The 24006-nt window shown below is 45.8% G+C and overlaps 1 protein-coding gene across 3 annotated transcripts in view; it reads left to right on the top strand.

Moving 5' to 3' along the window:
* LOC144608161 (zinc finger protein 438-like) overlaps positions 1–24006 on the top strand; it is a 204731-nt gene that overhangs the window by 136150 nt on the left and 44575 nt on the right. For 2 of the 3 annotated variants that reach the window (XM_078425604.1, XM_078425615.1), the window contains exon 4: positions 14677–14762. The exons of the other annotated variant lie outside the window; for it this stretch is intronic. In XM_078425604.1, the coding sequence (XP_078281730.1) occupies positions 14677–14762 (86 nt within the window). The remainder of the gene's footprint in view (positions 1–14676; positions 14763–24006) is intronic. 3 annotated transcript variants of the gene reach the window in all.

The following is a 24006-nucleotide window of genomic DNA, read 5'->3' on the forward strand; positions in this document are numbered from 1 at the left end:
ATCATGGCAGATCATCCAACTCAGTATCCCGTACCTGCCTTCTCTCCATACCCCCTGATCCCTTTAGCCACAAGGGCCACATCTAACTCCCTCTTAAATATAGCCAATGAACTGGCCTCAACTACCTTCTGTGGCAGAGAATTCCACAGATTCACCACTCTGTGTGTGAAAAAAAACTTTCTCATCTCGGTCCTAAAAGACTTCCCCCTTATCCTTAAACTGTGACCCCTTGTTCTGGACTTCCCCAACATCGGGAACAATCTTCCTGCATCTAGCCTGTCCAACCCCTTAAGAATTTTGTAAGTTTCTATAAGATCCCCCCTCAATCTTCTAAATTCCAGCGAGTACAAGCCGAGTCTATCTAGTCTTATATAGACACTGAAGACGTCATCTGCACATGTGGCACTGAACCGCAAACTATGGAGCACCCATTGAGATGTCCTCTATTGGAGCACAAATGCAAAACTGTCGACCTCGCAGAAAACAATGTGTTCAGTTTTGGCTGAAACACAATATCTAGCACGATAAGAAGAAGACGTGTGGAGCAGGGGGCTGAGCACGCAGCCTTGAGGTGCTCCTGTGCTGATGGTTATCGAGGAGGGAATTACTGCCAGTTCGTCGGTATTGTCTGTTGATGAGGAAGTCGAGGATCTAGATGCAGAGAGATATGCAGAGACCGAGTTCCGTGAGCTTGGTAACCAGTTGGAGGGGATGATGGTGTTGAACGCCAAGCTGTAGTCTATGAACAATAGCTTGATGTATGTGTTTTTATTGTCCAAGTTGACCTGTGCAGAGTGGAGAGCCAGTGAGATGCCATCCTCCATTGAGCTGTTGGGGTGGTAGGCAAATTGTAACAGGTCCCTGTTGAGCTAGGAGGTGATATGCGCCGTGCCTATCCAACCCCTCAAAGCATTCCATCGCCTTGAACGTTAGTGCCACCATGTTGTGCAGGAAAATAACTGCAGATGCTGGTACAATAGACTATAGACAATAGGTGCAGGAGTAGGCCATTTAGCCCTTCGAGCCAGCACCACCACTCAATGTGATCATGGCTGATCGTTCTCAATCAGTACCCCGTTCCTGCCTTCTCCCCATACCCCCTGACTCCACCACCCCTAAGAGCTCTATCTAGCTCTCCCTCGAAAGCATTCAGAGAATTGGCCTCCACTGCCTTCTGAGGCAGTGAATTCCACAGATCCACAACTCTCTGACTGAAAAAGTGTTTCCCCATCTCCGTTCCAAAGGGCCTACCCCTTATTCCTAAACTGTGGCCCCTAGCTCTGGACTCCCCCAACACTGGGAACATGCCTCCTGCCTATAACATGTCCAACCCTTTAACAATCCTATATGCTTCAATAAGATCCCCTCTCATCCTTCCAAACTCCAGTGTATACAAGCCCAGTCGCCCCAGTCTTTCAACATATGACAGTCCCGCCATTCCGGGAACCAACATAGTAAACCCACGCTGCACGCCCTCAACAGCAAGAATATCCCTCCTCAAATTTAGAGACGTATCACAAAATGCTGGTGTAACTCAGCAGGTCAGGCAGCATCTAGGAGAGAAGGAATGGGTGACGTTTCGGGTCGAGACCCTTCTTCAGACTGATAGTGCCACCATGTTAGTCATGGAGGCATGATGTCACCTTGCCCTTCTTGGGCACCGGTATTATTCATCTTATCATGTCAACATCACAAGATTAGAAATTGTTCAGCCAGAGCTGAACTCAGCTCTGTGGTGGTGGTGGTGGTGGTGGAAAGATTGGTGGAAACAAGGCCGTGACGTGAACGCTCTTTCCTTGACCCCCACCGGTATTATTGATGCCCTTTTAAAGCAGGTGGGAATCTCAGACCTCACTTACGGGATGTTGAAGATATCCCCACAAACACTAGCCAGTTGGTCTGCGCGGGTTTTAAGAACGTGACCAGGGACACCATCCGGTTCAGATGCTGTCTGAGGGCTCACCCTCCCCTGGAGATGAAAGGAGACATTTTCTCTAACTTGCGATTCTGAGTTGATTGGTTCACAAGGGATAATGACCTCCATGTCTTTTAATGGATTGTCGTACAGAGGCACTTGTTTGAGATGTTGTTGCAGTATAACCATGGGCGTCACGGTGGCGCAGCAGTAGAGTTGCCGCCTTACAGCGAATGCAGCGCCGGAGACTCAGGTTCGATCCTGACTACGGCGCCGTCTGTACGGAGTTTGTACGTTCTCCCCGTGACCTGCGTGGGTTTTCTCCGAGATCTTCGCTTTCCTCCCACACTCCTAAGACGTACAGGTATGTAGGTTAATTGACTGGGTAATATGTAAAAATTGTCCCTAGTGGCTGTAGGATAGTGTTAATGTGCGGGGATCGCTGGGCGGCGCGGACCCGGTGGGCCGAAGAGCCTGTTCCCGCGCTGTATCTCTAAATCTAAATCTAAAATCTAAACCTCAGGAGGAGGTGAAATAGCAACTCGTGAATTTTAGCTGACTCTATTTACTTACCTCAGAATAGAGGCAAATGCCAATAGTTTCATAGGCACTCTGAGTGCCAGGTATGAACCACTGTCGTTGTTCTCAGCATGCTGTGCTCCCAGCATGTTTGTGAATATGCCAACGAGAAAATAGACTGTAGGTATTGAACCATATTGTACATCATTTTAATTATTATAATCGCAGGAATAAGAGCAAAAAGTACTACAATTCTAGAAAAAGTTTTTTTTAAAGTTAATATGTACTGCAGGAGGTGCAAAAATGCAAAGTATTTAGAGCTGTAAATGTTTTTCAACATTACATAATGTAATTTTGGAGATGTTACGCAAAATCTTGCTTTCCCAAGATATCAAGCTAGATCGAGTGCTGGACTTGCTATTTTACAAACCAAGTTCTGAAAATCCGGACTGGAATCAGTACTGCAAGAGAAACACCATGCCTAGGTGAGCAGGGGAACCAACTGTATTTCCCCAACGGATCGAGTTAAAGAATTGTCAAATTAACAGTTGTAAGCAAGCGGCACGGTGGCGCAGCGGTAGTGTTGCTGCCTTACAGCGAATGCAGTGCCGGAGACTCAGGTTCGATCCTGACTACGGGTGACGTCTGTACGGAGTTTGTACGTTCTCCCCGTGACCTGCGTGGGTTTTCTCCGAGATCTTCGGTTTCCTCCCACACTCCAAAGACGTACAGGTTTGTAGGTTAATTGGCTGTGCAAATGTTTAAAAAAATTGTCCCTAGTGTGAGTAGGATAGTGTTAATGTGTGGGGATCGCTGGTCGGCGCGGACCCGGTGGGCCGAAGGGCCTGTTTCCGCGCTGTATCTCTAAAATCTAAAAAATAAATTTAAAAAAAATCTAAAGAGAGAGAGTATAAATTAGAGTGAGAATCCATTCAGATATGGGGGAAAAATTAAGAAGGAATGATTTATCGAGGGAGAGTTTAAAGAAAGGTTAAAAATGCTTGTACGCGCTGAAGAATACAAGAATAGGGTTGAAAATCAAGATCTGGGATAATGTGGGTATTTGGAACTAGCTTAGATGTGGCATCCTGGTCAGCATGGATGAGTCGAGCTAAAGGGCATGTTTCCGTGCTGTATGACGCTACTTGCAAGGGAAAGCACACAATTGATCTGACCCCACGGCGACAAACAGCAGACCCTACAGCAGAAAACATCACGGTGAGACCTTGGAGAATGTGATACTTCCCGTACCTTGGACACCACCTCTTGGCCAAGGTAGTTGTTGATGATGAAACTGGCCACCGCCTTCAATGCGACAACACATCCTTTTGGAAAAGGATCTTGGAAGCTCAATAGACAATAGACAATAGGTGCAGGAGTAGGCCATTCAGCCCTTCAAGCCAGCAGGAACATGTGCAGGAAGGAACTGCAGATGCTGGTTTACACCGAAGATAGACACAAAGTGCTGGAGTAACTCAGCAGGACAGGCAGCATCTCTGGATAGAAGGAATGGGTGACGTTTCGGGTCAAGACCTTTCTTCGGACTGAGTTGTTTGGAAGATCAAGTCGTTGGGCCTAGTGCCTGCTCATGGGGAACGGTAATCCATCCATTTGTTCCTGTGTGCTTCTGAGAACTGGATTATCGACAGCAAGTACCTCAAGGCATTGGGAAAATACCACCAACACTGCCTCTAAAAAAATCCTCAATTAGCTGGATGGGTAAGGGAACCAATGTGTGTGTCTTCTTCCAGGCCAACGGAGCCAGCAATAGCAAAAATCCAATCGCTTGGAGGAACTCAGCAGGTCAAACAGCATCTGTGGGGAAGAAACTGTCAACATTTGGCTCAAGACCCTGTGTCAGAATTTTGCATGACTGACCACCAGTCTCCCAAATTTAGATACGGAATAGCAAAACAAATTTCCTCCACCACAGTGGCCCTGCTGCACTGATTAGAGGTTTCCTTTAGAAGGATGAGAGGAGATCTTATCGAAACGTATAAGATTATTAAGGGGTTGGACACGTTGGAGGCAGGAAACATGTTCCCAATGTTGGGGGAGTCCAGAACAAGGGGCCACAGTTTAAGAATAAGGGGTAGGCCATTTAGAACTGAGATGAGGAAAAACTTTTTCAGTCAGAGAGTTGTGAATCTGGAATTCTCTGCCTCAGAAGGCAGTGGAGGCCAATTCTCTGAATGCATTCAAGAGAGAGCTAGATAGAGCTCTTAAGGATAGCGGAGTCAGGGGGTATGGGGAGAAGGCAGGAACGGGGTACTGATTGAGAATGATCAGCCATGATCACATTGAATGGCGGTGCTGGCTCGAAGGGCCGAATGGCCTCCTCCTGCACCTATTGTCTATTGTCTATTTCCCCTGGAAAAACATTGACTACTTTGCATCTTCTGAATCACCTCTTGATGAAGCTGAGTTCTGAGTAGGAAGAGGTTATTAGGTTAAAAGAGTAAAATATTCAAGAATGCACTTAACAGCCTTTTTGAACAAATGTGACATCTCCACCGAGTCTTAAGGATCTGTCGAACATGACCACTCCAAAATGGAGGAGGAGAAGGAGTTAGTTTAGTTTATTGTCATGTGTATCGAGGTGTGATGAAAAACATTTGACTAACCAGACAGCAGAAAGACAGTACATGATTACAATCAAGCCATGCGCAGTGTACAGATACGTGATAAGGGAATCGTGTTTACTGCAAGATAAAGCCAATGAAATCTGATCAAAGACAGTCCAAGGATCTCCAATGAGGTGGATCAGTAATTCAGCACCGCTCTCTAGTTGTGGTAAGACGGTTCTGTTGCCTGATAACAGCTGGGAAGAAACTGTCCCTGAATCTGGAGGTGTTAGTTTTCACACTTCTATACTTTTTGCCTGATGGGAGAGGGGAGAAGAGGGAGTGTCCAGGGTGCGACTCGTCCTTGAAGGCAGCGTGAGGTATAAACCTCAGGGCATGAGGGCGGCATGGTGGCGCAGCGGTAGAGTTGCTGCCTTACAGCGAATGCAGCGCCGGAGACTCAGGTTCGATCCTGACTACGGGCGCCCACTGTACGGAGTTTGTACGTTCTCCCCATGACCTGCGTGGGTTTTCTCCGAGATCTTCGGTTTCCTCCCACACTCCAAAGACGTACAGGTTTGTAGGTTAATTGGCTGGGCAAATTTTTAAAAAATTGTCCCTAGTGGGTGTAGGATGGTGTTAGTGTGCGGGGAATCGCTGGGCGGCGCGGACCCAGTGGGCCGAAGGGCCTGTTTCCGCGCTGTATCTCTAAATCTAAATCTGAATCTAAATGGAGGATTGGGTGCGATATTTAGATCTTCATGTTCATGCACATTCATGTCCATTGGGAACACAGAGAACTCTTTATAAATGGCGGAAGGAGCGTATCATTGTGCAAACTAACCACCTGGCCATTCTTTTAGACACTACCTGTCCCGTCTGTGGTCCCCATATCGGCCTCATTTATTAACTCAAAGCTCTGAAAACTGGAGACGGAAGTTTGGTTTAGTTTAGAGATACAGCGCGGAAACAGGCCCTTCGACCCACCCCGTGCCCACACCAGCCAGGGACACCAGCCCACACCTATCCTACACACACGAGGGACAATTTTACATTCATAACCAACCCAATTAACCTACAAACCTGTACATCTTTGGAGTGTGGGAGGAAACCGAAGATCTCGGAGAAAACCCACGCAGGTCACTGGGAGAATGTACAAATGTACAGACAGCACCCGTAGTCGGGATCGAACCCGGGTCTCTGGCGCTGTAAGGCAGTAGCGCTACCGCTGTGCCGCCCTTTGGTGGTGAGGAATGGCCTAAGCAAAAAAAAGAAGAGGATGCTGGAATCTCAACCTTTCAGGTTGTTCAATGAAAAAGAAAGCTGGAAGGGGCATCACTTTGTTCAACAAGTCTAAGACAAAAAGGTAGAGGCACTAAATTATCTCAAGATAACTGTATGGAAACATCAGAATGCAAATTGAACGGTGGGTGTAAAGCTGTTCCCAGTGTCACAGTGTTTGCAGGCTCTCAAACAGGTGCACTGATTGCAATGCAAATCGGCAGTAATTAAATCAAGTGAACTCTTGCTATAGAAAGTATATTGTTGTCATTTTTTTGTGTGTGTTAAGCTAATATTAGTATCATTATCCTGAACATGAATTAAACACCAGATGTTTTTGTGAACATTTGTGTGTTTTTTTTGACAAGGTTACAGCTGCAGTCGTGGGAAGTTTCCACCCATAGACCAGAAATGGCGAACAATGCCCTGAGGATTAGGGGCTGAACTTGACTGAATCCTGATTGTGATCAGTGGCGACATGTTCTAAATCTATTTCATTTTTGCTAATAGACTGCCAAAAATATCCTCGGTGAAGGTGATAAAATCACCGTAAAATGGGATATTTTTGCCCACATTTTTATTTACATTTAGTCCTTGAAAGAGAGCAAAGCCAAGTTATATTCCACATTCTTGTTCGGTGTGTTGTTTCATTTTCAGTATCAGATGAACAGCAAGTTCAAGGATATTACATCCTTTTTATTTTGCTGAATCTTGGTTGCAGACAGGATAATGTTTTGGAACATTGCTTTATTTTGAGATACGAGGTTCACTTGTTTAATGACTTCAAAGAATGAATGAGTCAACAGCGACATAATTGGAAATGAGTTTTGGACGTTGCATTATTATTTGAACGAGGCATAACTAATAGTGCTGTTGCCTCAAAAATCAGACTGCTGCTCTGGGTTTATCAATAAATAAATTCAAACACAAAATGCTGGAGTAACTCAGCAGGTCAGGCAGCATCTCAGGAGAGAAGGAATGGGCGACGTTTCGGGTCGAGACCCTTCTTCAGACTGCGCTCAACACCTGTGCTCTGTCCGCATTAACCAATCTGATCACCCGGTGGCTGAGCACTTCAACTCCCCCTCCCACTCCCAGTCTGACCTTTCTGTCATGGGCCTCCTCCAGTGCCATAGTGAGTCCCACCGGAAATTGGAGGAACAGCACCTCATATTTCGCCTGGGCAGCTTGCAACCCAGTGGTATGAACGTTGACTTCTCCAACTTTAGATAGTTCCTCTGTCCCTCTCTTCCCCTCCCCCTTCCCAGTTCTCCCTCTATCTTCCTGTCTCCATCTACATCCTTCCTTTGTCCCGCCCCCCTGACATCAGTCTGAAGAAGGGTCTCGACCCGAAACGTCGCCCATTCCTTCTCTCCTGAGATGCTGCCTGACCTGCTGAGTTACTCCAGCATTTTGTGAATAAATACCTTCGATTTGTACCAGCATCTGCAATTATTTTCTTACAATAAATTCAATCAAGTTTGAAGTTAAAGTTAAGGTTTTCATTAGTTTTGAAAATAGTGTAATCAAATACCTGTTGGTGTAAATATGTTTTATACTCTCTGGAAAGTAATTGGAGTGATACCTGAGGAGTTGTATCATCGGTTGGAACTGTGGATTAGTTTCGTCACAATATTAACAGCGGCCTTTTTGTATCTTTGACAAAGCTTAGTTGGAAGTTCTAGCAACAATAATAACTTGGACAGAGAAATGTAAATGAGATACTTTTTTTTCCCACAGCCCCCAAATGTGCTTCACTGGAGTAGTTTCTAAGACATAATAAATGTTATAATATAGAACATACACCAGACAATTTATAAACTGCAGTTTTTAAACTAGTAACTTGATAAGACTGTGCCATAAGACATAAGAGTAGAATTAGGCTATTCAGTCCATCAAGTCTATGCCACCATTCAACCGTGGCTGACCTATATTTTCCCTCTCAACCCCATTCTCTTGGCTTCTCCCCGTATCCTTCGACGCCCTTCCTAATCAAGAACCCATCAATCTCCGCTTTCAAAATACCCAATGTCTTAGCCTCCACAGCTATGGACGATGAATTCCATAGATTCACCATCCTCTGGCTAAAGAAATACTTCCATTCTAAAGGTATGTCCTTTTATTCTGATGCTGTGCCCTGTGGTTTTAGACACTCCCATTACTGGAAACATCCTTTCCATGTCCACTCTATCTAGGTCTTTCATTATACGGTAGGTTTCAATGACACCCCCCCCCCCCCCCCCCCCTCATATTTCTAACCTCCAGCAAGTACAGGCCCAGAGCCTTCAAGCACTCCTCGTACATTAACAACAAATCATCCCCGCGATCATATTCGTAAACCTCCTGTGGACCTTCTCCAAAACCAGCACGTATTTCCTCAGATATGGGGCCAAAACTGCTTAGAATATTCCAAATGTGGCCTAACCAGGCTCCTTACAGAGCCTCAGCATTACATCCTTGCTTTTATATCCTAATCCTGTGGAAATGAATGCTCTCATTGCATTTACCTTCCTTACTGTAGACTCAACTTGTAAATTAACCTTTTGAGAATCCTGCACCAGCACTCCCAAGTCCCTTTGCACCACCGATTTCTGAAATCTCTCTCCATTTAGAAAGTAGTCTATGCCTTTATTCCATCTACCAAAGAGCATGACCATGTGCTTTGCTACACTGCATTCTATTTGCCACTTCTTGGCCCACCCTCTCAACCTGTCCAAGTTCTTCTGCAGAATCCCTGCTTCCTCTACACCACCTGCCCCTCCACCTTTCTTCGTATTATCCACTAACCTGACCATAATGCCTTCAAGTCCCTCATCCAGATCATTAACCTATAATGTGAAAAGTAGAGGACCCAACATTGACTCCCGCAGAACACCATTAGTCACAGCTATTCTACACACACACTAGGGACAATTTACAATTATACCAAGCCAATTAACCTACAAACCTGTACGTCTTTGGAGTGTGGGAGGATAATCTGCCGGAAATAGCAGGGGACCGGGGGTCAAATGAGATGGAGGAACTGAGTGAAATCCAGGTTAGTCGGGAAGTGGTGTTAGGTAAATTGAATGGATTAAAGGCCGATAAATCCCCAGGGCCAGATAGGCTGCATCCCAGAGTGCTTAAGGAGGTAGCCCCAGAAATAGTGGATGCATAAGTGATAATTTTTCAAAACTCTTTAGATTCTGGAGTAGTTCCGGAGGATTGGAGGGTAGCTAATGTAACCCCCACTTTTCAAAAAGGGAGGGAGAGAGAAAACGGAGAGAAAACAGTTAGTCTAACATCGGTAGTGGGGAAAATGCTAGAGTCAGTTATTAAAGATGGGATAGCAGCACATTTGGAAAATGGTGAAATCATTGGACAAAGTCAGCATGGATTTATGAAAGGTAAATCATGTCTGACGAATCTTATAGAATTTTTCAAGGATGTAACTAGTAGAGTGGATAAGGGAGAACCAGTGGATGTGTTATATCTGGACTTCCAGAAGGCTTTCGACAAGGTCCCACATAAGAGATTAGTATGCAAACTTAAAGCACACGGTATTGTGGGTTCAGTATTGATGTGGATAGAGAACTGGCTGGCAGACAGGAAGCAAAGAGTAGGAATAAACGGGTCCTTTTCAGAATGGCAGGCAGTGACTAGTGGGGTACCGCAAGGCTCAGTGCTGGGACCCCAGCTATTTACAATATATATTAATGATTTAGACGAGGGAATTGAATGCAACATCTCCAAGTTTGTGGATGACACGAAGCTGGGGAGCAGTGTTAGCTGTGAGGAGGATGCTAGGAGGCTGCAACGTGACTTGGATAGGTTAGGTGAGTGGGCAAATGCATGGCAGATGCAGTATAATGTGGATAAATGTGAGGTTATCCACTTTGGTGGCAAGAACAGGAAAGCAGACTATTATCTGAATGGTGGCCGATTAGGAGAAGGGGAGATGCAACGAGACCTGGGTGTCGTGGTACACCAGTCATTGAAAGTAGGCATGCAGGTGCAGCAGGCAGTGAAAAAAGCGAATGGTATGTTAGCATTCATAGCGAGCGGATTTGAGTATAGGAACAGGGAGGTTCTGCTGCAGTTGTACAGGGCATTGGTGAGACCACACCTGGAGTATTGCGTACAGTTTTGGTCTCCTAATCTGAGGAAAGACATTCTTGCCATAGAGGGAGTACAGAGAAGGTTCACCAGATTGATTCCTGGGATGGCAGGACTTTCATATGAAGAAAGACTAGATAGACTCGGCTTGTACTCGCTGGAATTTAGAAGATTGAGGGGGGATCTTATAGAAACTTACAAAATTCTTAAGGGGTTGGACAGGCTAGATGCAGGAAGATTGTTCCCGATGTTGGGGAAGTCCAGAACGAGGGGTCACAGTTTAAGGATAAGGGGGAAGTCTTTTAGGACCGAGATGAGAAAGTTTTTTTTCACACAGAGTGGTGAATCTGTGGAATTCTCTGCCACAGAAGGTAGTTGAGGCCAGTTCATTGGCTATATTTAAGAGGGAGTTAGATGTGGCCCTTGTGGCTAAAGGGATCAGGGGGTATGGAGAGAAGGCAGGTACGGGATACTGTGTTGGATGATCAGCCATGATCATATTGAATGGTGGTGCAGGCTCGAAGGGCCGAATGGCCTACTCCTGCACCTATTTTCTATGTTTCTAAACCGGAGCACCCGGAGAAAACCCACGTGGGCACCGGAGGAACGTGCAAACTCCGCACAGACAAGCACCCGTAGTCAGGATCGAACTCGGGACTCTGGCGATGTAAGACAGCAACTCCACCGTGCTGCCCTGTTGAAGAGAAAAAGTGAATGTTTCATGTCTAAGATCCTTCATTTTATTCTATTCCCTATTCTGCTAATGCTCTTTGGAATTGTTGACCCATCCATTTACTTGAATCAGTTTCACACTTTGGGTTTGTCTGCATAATGAGCCCCATTTTGCAGCTCGATACAAAATTTGTTGTCGTACCTTTCTTCCTGTGGCAGGATGCTCGGTATGGAAACCTGTTGAAGTGCTTTCACTATTTTGGCTCTGGCTGCAACGTGTAAATAATTTTTTTTATTTAGTTACTATGCTGTAAAATAAAGCCCTAAAAATGTTCATTTCATGCAGCTAAGTAATTTATTATTGTCACGTGTATATGATACAGAGAAAAGCTTTGTTTCGCATGCTATCCTATTAGATCAGGTAATACAATATGTATAAGAAAATAACTGCAGGTGCTGGTACAAATCGAAGGTATTTATTCACAAAATGCTGGAGTAACTCAGCAGGTCAGGCAGCATCTCGGGAGAGAAGGAATGGGCGACGTTTCGGGTCGAGACCCTTCTTCAGACTGATGTCAGGGGGGCGGGACAAAGGAAGGATATAGGTGGAGACAGGAAGATAGAGGGAGATCTGGGAAGGGGGAGGGGAAGAGAGGGACAGAGGAACTATCTAAAGTTGGAGAAGTCGACGTTCATACCACTGGGCTGCAGACTGCCCAGGCGAAATATGAGGTGCTGTTCCTCCAATTTCCGGTGGGCCTCACTATGGCACTGGAGGAGGCCCATGACAGAAAGGTCAGACTGGGAATGGGAGGGGGAGTTGAAGTGCTCGGCCACCGGGAGATCAGTTTGGTCAATGCGGACCAAGCGCAGGTGTTCAGCGAAGCGATCGCCGAGCCTACGCTTGGTTTCGCCGATGTAAATAAGTTGACATCTAGAGCAGCGGATGCAATAGATGAGGTTGGAGAAGGTGCAGGTGAACCTGTGTCTCACCTGGAAAGACTGTTTGGGTCCTTGGATGGAGTTGAGGGGGGAGGTAAAGGGACAGGTGTTGCATCTCGTGCGGTTGCAGGGGAAAGTGCCCGGGGATGGGGTGGTTTGGGTAGGAAGGGACGAGTGGACCAGGGAGTTACGGAGGGAACAGTCTCTGCGGAACACAGAAAGGGGAGGGGATGGGAAGATATGGCCAGTGGTGGGGTCCCGTTGTAGGTGACGGAAATGTTGGTGGATGATTCGTTGGATCCGCTGGCTGGTGGGGTGGATGGTGAGAACGAGGGGGATTCTGTCCTTGTTGCAAGTGGGGGGAGGGGGAGCAAGAGCGGAGCTGTGGGATGTAGAAGAGGCCTCATCTATAATGGAAGAGGGGAAGCCCCGTTTCCTGAAGAACGAGGACATCTCTGACGCCCTAGTGTGAAACACCTCATCCCGAGCGCAGATGCGGCGTACACGGAGGAATTGGGAGTAGGGGATAGACTTTTTGCAGGGGACCAGGTGGGAAGAAGTGTAGTCCAGATAGCTGTGTGAGTCAGTAGGTTTATAGTAAATGTCCGTCACTAGTCTGTCTCCTGTGATGGAGATGCTGAGGTCCAGAAACGGGAGGGAGATGTCGGAGATAGTCCAGGTATATTTAAGGGCAGGATGGAAATTGGAGGTGAAGTGTATGAAGTCAGTGAGTTCTGCATGGGCACAAGAGGTAGCACCAATGCAGTCGTCGATGTAGCGGAGGTAGAGTTCGGGGATGGGGCCGGTGTATGCCCGGAACAGGGATTGTTCGACGTACCCGACAAAGAGGCAAGCGTAGCTAGGGCCCATGCGAGTGTCCATAGCTACGCCTCTGGTTTGGAGGAAGTGGGAGGAGTCAAAGGAGAAGTTGTTGAGGGTAAGAACCAGCTCTGCTCGGCGGAGGAGAGTGTTGGTAGATGGAGATTGGCTGGTTCTACGGTCGAGGAAGAAATGGAGGGCTTCGAGACCATCCTTGTGGGGGATGGAAGTGTAGAGTGACTAGACATCCATGGTGAAGATGAGGGAGTGGGGGCCTGGGAACCGGAAGTTATCGAGGAGATGGAGAACGTGTGAGGTGTCTTGGCCGTAGGTGGGGAGGGATTTAACCAGGGGGGGTAGGATGGAGATCAGATAATACTATACATAAAGACAATCAAGTTGAACTCGAGTACAATAGATCGAGCAATGGGGAAGATACAGAGTGCAAGATATAGTTCTCATCATTGTAGTGCATCAGGTTCATAGACAAAGTCCAAAGTCCGCAATGGGACAAGGGTGAATCAGACAGTACCCTAGCATATGGAAGAACCGTTCCGAAGCTTGATAAGAGGGGAATAAATTGTTTGACAGGCATACAATTGGGGAGCAAAATGGAATTATTTTTCCTCTCAAATGGTGAATAAATTGGATTTTCATCTGACAGATTTGTGTTCAATTTAATCTCAAAATTGAATATTCACACTAAAAATTCCTATTTGCGTTCTCTTGGATTACCGGACCAGACTTTTGAATTACTGGACCAATTATATCGGCGTCATTTTATTGAACCTCCAACTGCAATGATAAGCTCAACTCATCCATCCAAACACCTTGCCTAACCAAACTCTTCCTATCCATGTACCTGTCCAAGTGTCTTTTAAATGTTGTTATTGCACCTGCCTCAACTACCTCCTCTGGCATCCCATTCCATATTCCATCCACCGCCTGTGTGTAAAATTGTCTCTTAGGTCCTTTTAAAAATCTTTCCCCCCCCCCCCCCCCCACCATAAAACCTGTGCCCTCTAGTTTTAGACAGCTCTATGTGGGGAAGGGGGGGGGGAGATTGTGGCTATTCGCCATTTCTATGTCCCTTGTGATATTATTACAAACCTCTATCAGCTCACTGCTCAGCCTCCTGCACTTCAGTGGAAAAAGATTCAGCCCTCCTCCAACTCAAACCCTCCAGACCAAAGATAATAGAGCAGAGCAAGATAGACCACTCGGCCCTAAAAATCGTAGTGTGTCATGGCACCATTTTAGTAGGCAGAAACTTGAAGAAACATTTAAAAAGAAAAGTAACAAAAATCTGTGAGTTGATAGATGAGATATATTCTGCATTTTAATGGTATCATCACACATACTGTTCCCCCAAAATATTGTTTACACTACGAGAGGCAGAGCGAACGGCTGGTTTTGCCTACTAAAATGGCGGACGTTACGCTCCGTTGCGTACTACACTTCAGTATAGGCGATTTCAACGGAGTGGTCCATCTTACTCCTGTAGTATCTTTGCTCCAGACCCAGTGATATCCTGGTGAATTATATTTTTTGCACCCTTTCCATATGCAACTTAATTATTCATTCTCTCTTCTCTTATACACCTTCTAGCATATTTTTTATACCTTCATTTTGTTAACCTCGTTTCTTATTTTGGAGCTTTGGCCTTTTGTGATCAAGATGAGAAATTAATGTTCTGCCATGTGAATGGCACCATCTTACTTTAGATCTACGATCCATTAAAAACATTTTTTTTAACTGCTTGACTGAAAGGAAGTGGCACAAAATGTTGCTGAATGGATTTTTTTTTTGTTCCCCCCGTGAGTCCTTTGGTCACTTACAGTATCTTTCAATCTTATTTTTTTGTTAAAGGATCGAAGAAGGCAATGTAGACAACAGTAAAAAACAAACCTTTGAGGAGATGCAGGATTTAATTCTCGACGGGTCAAAGTTCTCTGGTAAAGTATTATTTCCCAGTAATGGACTAATTAGCTGAAAACAAAGAATTCCAGTAAAATATGTATTTTTTCCTTTCAAAATGATTCGCGTTTAATATGTGAGAGTTAATCACCTGATGCTCCTTTTGACCTTTGGTCGTTGAAACAGTACCCTCTCTCCAGTGATGACCTATTGGCACTGCCATCGTGATCAGAAGCTTTGGAAAAGCTTGCCAGTTTTTTTGCTTGCACAACAGCTGTAAGAACTGACATAAAGTTGTAAGAATGAGAACGTCATGATAAGTATTGAATTATAGAATTCCTTTGGAGATTGCACACGACGTTGCCTTTTTGTTCAATGCTAATGCATTTAGCTGTGCATCACATTCAAATTTGTCCATCTGTGGGCGGTGGTGCTTACAATTAGCCATTGTTAATGTTATTGACCCGAATCCTAAAGTGTGCATGTTTGTCAGAATTGATCTAAAACTGTATTGAATATGTCAAATCAAAATTTAAATGATACACTCAACCATGTTGTAAGGCTTCATTTTAGTTGGTGGATTTCTGTTTGTAGTTCTCTGCTTTCTTTTCATCACTCATTTATCCTACTGCTCTGTTCAAGAAACCTCCATTATTGCATGGAAAAGCCCAAGTATATGCACCTCACGGCAAAATGATTGAGACTGTTAGATGCAAATCCTTTCCAGGTTAACTAATTGCTTGCAAATCTAAACACATCCACATCAGGCATGTTGACTCACATTAGATTTAGATTTAGATTTAGATTTAGATTTACATTTAGATTTAGATTTAGAGATACAGCGCGGAAACAGGCCCTTCGGCCCACCGGGTCCGCGCCGCCCAGCGATCCCCGCACACTAACACTATCCTACACACTTTAGGGACAATTTTTTACATTTGCCCAGCCAATTAACCTACATACCTGTACGTCTTTGGAGTGTGGGAGGAAACCGAAGATCTCGGAGAAAACCCACGCAGGTCAGGGGGAGAACGTACAAACTCCGTACAGGATCGAACCTGAGCCTCCGGCGCTGCATTCGCTGTAAGGCAGCAACTCTACCGCTGCGCCACCGTGCCGCAAAATAAAGACAAGCAGCCAGATGCCTTATTACAGGGTGTAGGAAGGAACTGCAGATGATAGTTTAAACCGAAGATAGACGCAAAAAGCTGGAGTAACTCAGCGGGTCAGACAGCATCCCTGGAGAAAAGGAATAGGTGATGTTTCGGGTCGAGACCCTTCTTCAGACTGAGAGTCAGTGGAAAGGGAAGCGAGTTGTAGACAGTGATGTAGGGAGATATAGAAGAAAAGAAATGAAGGATGTGCAAAAAAGTAAAGATGATAAAGGAAACAGGCCACAGCTGTTTGTTAGGTGAGAACGAGGAACACACAATGAGACTCAACAAGACCACTTTGAAGCTGGTGTGACTTGAGTGGGGGGGGGATGGAGAGAGAGGGGGGATGCAAGGGTTAATTGAAGTCAGAGAACCACTGGATGGTAAGCTGCCAAAGCGAAATATGAGATACTGTTCCTCTAATTTGCATTTGGCCTCACTCTGACAATGGAGGAGGCCTCAGACAGAAAGGTCAGTGTGGGAATGAGAAGGGGAATTAAAGTGTTTAGCAACCGGGAGATCAGGTAGGTCCAGGTGGACAGAGAGAGGGTGTTCAGCGAAACGATCGCCCAGTCTACGTTTGTTCTTGCCTGTGCATAAGAGTCCACACCTTGAACAGCGGATACAGTAGATGAGGTTGGGGGAGGCGCGAGTGAACCTCTGCCTAACCTGAAAGGACTGTCGGGGACCCTGAACAGTGTCGAGGGAGGAGATATAGTGACAGGTGTTGCATCTCCTGCGGTTGCAGGGTAAGGTACCCTGAAGAAGGGTCTCGACCCGAAACGTCACCCATTCCTTCTCTCCAGGCACAAGGTTAGGACAGGGATATGGACCAAACGTGTAGCTGGGACATGTTCGCCGGTGTGGGAAAGTTGGGCCGAAGGGCCTGTTTCCACGCTGTATACAATAATAATAATCATCCAGATTGCATGTTTCTGTTTCCCTCATTTCCAGACATTCGCTTGCTTATTTTTGAAAGCTCGTGTAAGTTATGGTCCACAGAAGATACTCGGCGAATTAAAAAGCTACTCTGCATTCAAGTTCAAATGTCCGTGTAGTTCTGGTTCATGAGATGATCAGTGCTTGTCCCTCCTTTATATTACCACCACGATGTGCAGGTGCACCTATTGCTTATGCAAAAATGATCGGAAACAGTCCCAGATAATTCACCATGGGAATGAACACTTTCTTTGATTGTCTACATCTGCTACAATAATGTAGCCATGGCCAGTGACAAGAGAGCCAGACTAAAACATCTGCCCAAGAGACACCAACAGATGTTAACAATGCAGATGGCTTGCAATGTTAACATCAGTCAGTGATAAAGAGAGAGTAGTTTTTCAGCAGTTATTAATCTCTGTCAAAAAAAAAAAGCTAATGGCTGTCTTATGCTGGGCCAGAAAGACTACTTTAATCAAGAAGTAATTGATTAAAAAAAAGAGATTTTGTTACACGTTTAATAGCCACAAAATGTGATTAGGACCATGGAATTTTTCTGCTCTGCCTCGGGAATTTGACTGGAATAGTTTGTCTCTACTTAATGAACAGAGAGCCCAGTGCATCAGGGCTGTTGCCTTGAAGGGATTAAACTAAATCTTGCACCTTGTTAATTCGATTAACCTCCATGGTCTATTTTATGTTGACATGCACCAAACAATGTGTTACACCAATGAGAAAAATTATCAATAACCATTTTTTGTTCGACCAATTAATATCCATCGTCATTGTCTAAAAAATAAAATTTTACCCCATCTGTTATTCAAAGATGTTGAACATATAAATAACCGGCCAACATTTTACAAATAATAAAATATTAAGAATTCAAATTTTGTTTTTCATTTGTAGGGCAGGGCTTTATGTTAAAACATAAAAATGTTCAGCACACGAACAGGCCCCTAGGCCAATGATGTGCGTGCTGACTATGATGCCAATTTACACTGATCCCATTTGGCCGCAAATGGTATACACCTCAACTTTTTGCCTGTTTATGTGCGTCTCTATAAGTGCCTCTTAAATGTTGCAATGCACGTGAACCTCTGTGGAGGTCAGGAATTGACCCCATCCATATCCTCTTGTGTCCACCTTCTTGGAACATACCAATGCAAAATACCTCGTCCACTCTCTCTGGCTCCAAGCTTACATTCCCTTCTTTCTCCTTGAGTGGTCCTACTCTTCCCCTAGTTATTTTTTAGATTTAGATTTTTTTAGATTTAGAGATACAGCGCGGAAACAGGCCCTTCGGCCCACTGAGTCCGTGCCGCCCAGCGATCCCCGCACACTAACACTATCCTGCACACAATAGGGACATTTTTTACATTTACCCAGTCAATTAACCTACAAACCTGTACGTCTTTGGAGTGTGGGAGGAAGCCGAAGATCTCGGAGAAAACCCACGCAGGTTACGGGGCGAACGTACAAACTCCGTACAGACGGCGCCCGTAGTCAGGATCGAACCTGAGTCTCCGGCGCTGCATTTGCTGTAAGGCAGCAACTCTACCGCTGCGCCACCGTGCCGCATTCTTACAGCCTCTTACATTTAATGTATGTATAAAATGCCTCGGGATTCTCTTTAAATCTACTTGCCAAGGACATTTCATGGAACCCTTTCGCCCTCCTGATTCCCTGTTTAAGTTCTGTTCTGCTTCCTTCATATTCCTCAAAGGCCCTTTGGAATATTCCAATCCAATATTCACTAAAAACTACATTATTGACCGCATGGTGTTGCATCTTCCCATCCCCTCCCCTTTCTGCGTTACGCAGAGACCGTTCCCTCCGTAACTCCCTGGTCCACTCGTCCCTTCCTACCCAAACCACCCCATCCCCGGGCACTTTCCCCTGCAACCGCAGGAGATGCAACACCTGTCCCTTTACCTCCCCCCTCAACTCCATCCAAGGACCCATACAGTCTTTCCAGGTGAGACAGAGGTTCACCTGCACCTCCTCCAACCTCATCTATTGTATTCGCTGCTCTAGATGACAACTTATTTACATCGGCGAAACCAAACGCAGGCTCGGCGATCGTTTTGCTCAACACCTTCGCTCAGTCCGCCTTAACCAACCAGATCTCCCGGTGGCTGAGCATTTCAACTCCCCCTCCCACTCCCAGTCTGACCTTTCTGTTATGGGCCTCCTCCAGTACCATACTCAGCTACAGGGGGTTTGCTTGTTTTCTTCTTAAATTTAGGAAGGAAATCGGGAATGCAAAAAGTGGGCATGAGATGGCTCTGGCAGATAGGATTAAAGGGAACCCAAGAAGATTTCATTTCTTATCGATATCAAAGGAGAAAGGGGAATGAGAGAGAGTGATTAGTCCCGTTGAAATCAATGTGTAAGAAGGAACTGCAGATGCTGGTTTAAACCGATGGTAGACACTAAAAGCTGGAGTAACTCAGCGGGACAGGCAGCATCTCTGGAGGGAAGGAATGGGTGACGTTTTCTCCGACCTATTATGTCTATCTCCCATTGAAACCAAAGTGATCATCTATAAATGGAGCCAAAGGGGATGGGTAAGGTCTTCAATGAATATTTCTCATCTGTTTTAATCGCTGAGAAAGACAAGAAGACCAGTGAACTCGGGACAGTTAGCGGAGATACCGTGGGACAGTTGTATTATTCGAGAAGGTGCTGGATGTCCTAAGATGCATAAAGGTAGATACATCTCCTGGGCCTGATCAGATATATCCAAAGATAATGCGGGATATTTGAGAATTGCAGGAGTCCTGGCTGAGATATGTGAATCGTCGTTAGACACTGGTGAGGTCTCACTAGACTGGTGGGTGGCTAATGCTGTGCCTGTATTTAAGAGGGGCTGCAAAGAAAATCCTGGGAACTATAGACTAGTAAGCTCAACGTCTGTGATAGGCAAGTTATTGTAGAGGACTCTGAGGGATAGGATATACATGCATTTGGATAGACGGATTGATTGGGAATAGTCAGCATGGTTTTGTATGTGGGAGACTGCATTTCACGATTTTGAATGTTTTTTAAAGGGGTAGCCAAAAGAAGTTGTCAGGGGCAGGGCTGTGGATGTCGTCTGCATGGAGCCCAGTAAGGCCTTTGATTAGGTTCTGCATGGTAGGCTGCTCGGGAAGGTTAGATCGCATGGGTTCCAGGGAGAGCTAGCTAACTGAATACAGAATTAGTGGAAGGTATTCATTCACAAAATACTGGAGTAACTCAGCAGGTCAGGCAGCATCTCGGGAGAGAAAGAATGGGTGACGTTTCGGGTCGAGACCCTTCTTCAGTCTGAAGAAGGGTCTCGACCCGAAACGTCACCCATTCCTTCTCTCCCGAGATGCTGCCTGACCTGCTGAGTTACTCCAGCATTTTGTGAATAAATACCTTCGATTTGTACCAGCATCTGCAGTTATTTTCTTATACAGAATTAGTGGAAGGTTATTTTGCATTCTGAAGGCCTGCATCTGGTGGTGAGCCTCATGGATCGGTTCTGGGTCCTTTGCTGTATGTCAGCTGCATGGAGAATTTAGATTGCTGTATGTCCTCTATCAAAAATTTAGATGAGACTCTACAAGGCATGATTAGTAAGTTTTCAGATGACACGGAAATAGGTGGTATCATAGACAGTGAAAATGATTATCACAAATGATCAACATTGACTTCTCTAACTTCAGATAGTTCCTCTGTCCCTCTCTTTCCCTCCCCCTTCCCAGTTCTCCCACTAGTCTTCCTGTCTCTTTCTGCACCCTATCTCTGTCCTGCCACCCTCCCCTGACATCGGTCTGAAGAAGGGTCTCCACCCGAAACGTCACCCATTCCTTCTCTCCACAGATACTGCCCGTCCCGCTGAGTTACTTCAGCATTTTGTGTCTATCTTCGGTTTAAACCAGCGTCTGCAGTTCTTTTCTACACGTGTGGGTTGGGGAATGGCAAATGGAGTTCCGTTTAGCTTAGTTTGTAAATGGAGTTGGATTTGTAATTGGCTGCACAGTCATAAGTGTACAGGGAGTATAGAAGGGGGCTGAGAACGCATCCCTGCAGAGCCCCAGTGTTGAGGATCATCGTCGATCATTGATTAGTCACCTAACCTCACCGATTGTGGTCTCTTGGTCAGGGTCGAGAATCCAGATGCAGAGGGGAATGCTGACTCCAAGTACCACGAGTGTTTGGGTCCTTGGATGGAGTCGAGGGGGGAGGTAAAGGGACAGGTGTTACATCTCCTGCGGTTGCGGGGGAACTTTCCAAGGACCCAAACAGTCTTTCCAGGTGAGGCAGAGGTTCACTTGCACCTCCTCCAACCTCATCTACCGTATCCGCTGTTCCAGGTATCAACTTCTCTACATCGGCAAGACCAAGCGCAGGCTCGGCGATCGTTTCGCTGAACACCTTCACTGAGTCCGTCTTATAGACAATAGACAACAGGTGCAGGAGGAGGCCATTCGGCCCTTCGAGTCAGCACCGCCATTCAATGTGATCATGGCTGATCATTCTCAATCAGTACCCGGTTCCTGCCTTCTCCCCATACCCCCTGACTCCGCTATCCCTAAGAGCTCTATCTAGCTCTCTCTTGAATGCATTCAGAGAATTGGCCTCCACTGCCTTCTGAGGCAGAGAATTCCACAGATTCACAACTCTCTGACTGAAAAAGTTTTTCCTCATCTCAATTCTAAATGGCCTACCCCTTATTCTTAAACTGTGGCCCCTGGTTCTGGACTCCCCCAACATTGGGAACATGTTTCCTGCCTCTAACATGTCCAACCCCTTAATAATCTTATACGTTTCGATAAGATCTCCTCTCATCCTTCTAAATTCCAGTGTATACAAGCCTAGCCGCTCCAGTCTTTCAACATATGACAGTCCCGCCATTCCGGGAATTAACCTAGTAAACCTACGCTGCACGCCCTCAATAGCAAGAATATCCATCCTCAAATTTGGAGACCAAAACTGCACACAGTACTCCAGGTGCAGTCTCACTAGGGCCCTGTACAACTGCAGAAGGACCTCTTTGCTCCTATACTCAACTCCTCTTGTTATGAAGGCCAACATTCCATTGGCTTTCTTCACTGCCTGCTGTACCTGCATGCTTCCTTTCGGTGACTGATGCACTAGGACACTGGTCTTAACCAACCTGATCTCCTGGTGGCTCAGCACTTCAACTCCCCCTCCCATTCCCAATCTGACCTTACTGTCCTGGGCCTCCTCCATTGTCAGAGTGAGGTCCAACACAAATTGGAGGAACAGCCCCTCATATTTTACTTGGGTAGTTTACACCCCAGCGGTATGAACATTGACTTCTCTAACTTCAGGTAGTCCCTGCTTCCACTCTCTATCCCTTCCCCCTTCCCAGTTCTCCCACCAGTCTTACTGTCTCCGACTACATTCTATCTTTGTCCCGCCCTCTCCCCTGACATCAGTCTGAAGAAGGGTCTCGACGCAAAACGTCACTCATTCCTTCTCTCCAGAGATGCTGCCTGTCCCGCTGAGTTACTCCAGCAAGGGACCATTTACACATATACCAAGCCAATAAATCCGCACACCTGTACACCTTTGGAGTGTGGGAGGAAACCGAAGATCTCGGAGAAAACCAATGCAGGTCACGGGGAGAACGTACAAACTCCATGCAGACAGCGCCCGTAGTCGGGATCGAACCCGGGCCTCCGGCGCTGCAAGCGCTGTAAGGCAGCAACTCTTCCGCCGTGAAACCATGTCGCCCTTAGCTATTACTTTCTTTCTGCCTGACTTTTAACGTAGTTTACCTACCAGCTCTGGTCAGTACATGGCTTGTGTTTTCCAGGTGGGCCTTATTCCGCTTTAAGACCCTGGTTTCAGATTGAACTTTACAATTTTATATAAAATTCTTTTGTTTCATGATCCCAATTCCCTGAAGGCTCCTTCACTAGCATTTTCTCATTACCCAATGCTGGATCTGAAATAGCCTGTGCATTTGTGGGTTTCTCAAGATATTGATTGAGAAAACCGTCTCTTGGACAGTCCATAAATTTATCTTCTATGCTATTACCGCTCATTTGTCTTTCCCAGTCAGTATGGAAAGTAAAGCCCCCCCCCCCTTCCCCTGCCCCTCCCCCCATGCCTGTGTTGCAGGGAGCTCTAATTTCTTGCATTATTATATAGCCCGTAGTTTTGTTTGGATCCCGTATACAATTCCCACCAATGATTTATGTACCTTTCTGTTTGTTCCACCCAAACTGGTTCTACTGATTCTCCTCATCTCTCCAACGAGTTCTGCAACATTCTCTCCCTCTCCTCTGACTCTCAGTCTGAAGAAGGGTCTTGACCCCAAACGTCACCCATTCCTTCTATCCAGAGATGCTGCCTGTCCTACTGAGTTACCCCATCATTTTGTGTCGATAGAAACCTAGAAAAATAGGTGCAGGAGTGGGCCATTTGGCCCTTCGAGCCAGCACCACTATTCAATATGATCATGGCTGATCATCTAAAATCAGTACCCCATTCCTGCTTTTTCCCCATATCCCTTGATTCCGTTAGCCCTAAGAGCTATATCTAACTCTCTCTTGAAAACATCCAGCGAATTGGCCTCCACTGCTTTCTGTGGCAAAGAATTCCACAGATACACAACTCTCTGGGTGAAAAGGTTTTTTCTCATCTCAGTCCTAAATGGCCTCCCCCTTATTCTTAAACTGTGACCCCTGGTTCTGGACTCTTCCAACATGAGGAACATTTGTTCTGCATCTAACCTGTCCAATCCTTTTAAGAATTTTATATGTTTCTATAAGATCCTTCTAAATTCCAGTGAATACAAGCTCAATCTTTAGTGTAAACCAGCATCTGCAGTTCCTTCCTACACATTTTGTCTGCTCTACTGCAAATTACCTCAAGGTATGCCTATTTTGAAGAAGTTCTCCTCCTCTCTCCACCGAGAGTTCTGCACTATTCTAGCCCTCTCCCCTGACTCAATAGACAATAGGTGCAGGAGGAGGCCATTCAGCCCTTCGAGCCAGCACCGCCATTCAATGTGATCATGGCTGATCATTCTCAATCAGTAACCCATTCCTGCCTTCTCCCCATACCCCCTGACTCCGCTATCCTTAAGAGCTCTATCTACCTCTCTCTTGAATGCATTCAGAGAATTGGCCTCCACTGCCTTCTGAGGCAGAGAATTCCACACATTCACAACTCTCTGACTGAAAAC

The sequence above is a fragment of the Rhinoraja longicauda genome, chromosome 2 (assembly GCF_053455715.1).
Source record: "Rhinoraja longicauda isolate Sanriku21f chromosome 2, sRhiLon1.1, whole genome shotgun sequence".
Taxonomy (NCBI): Eukaryota; Metazoa; Chordata; class Chondrichthyes; order Rajiformes; family Arhynchobatidae; genus Rhinoraja; species Rhinoraja longicauda.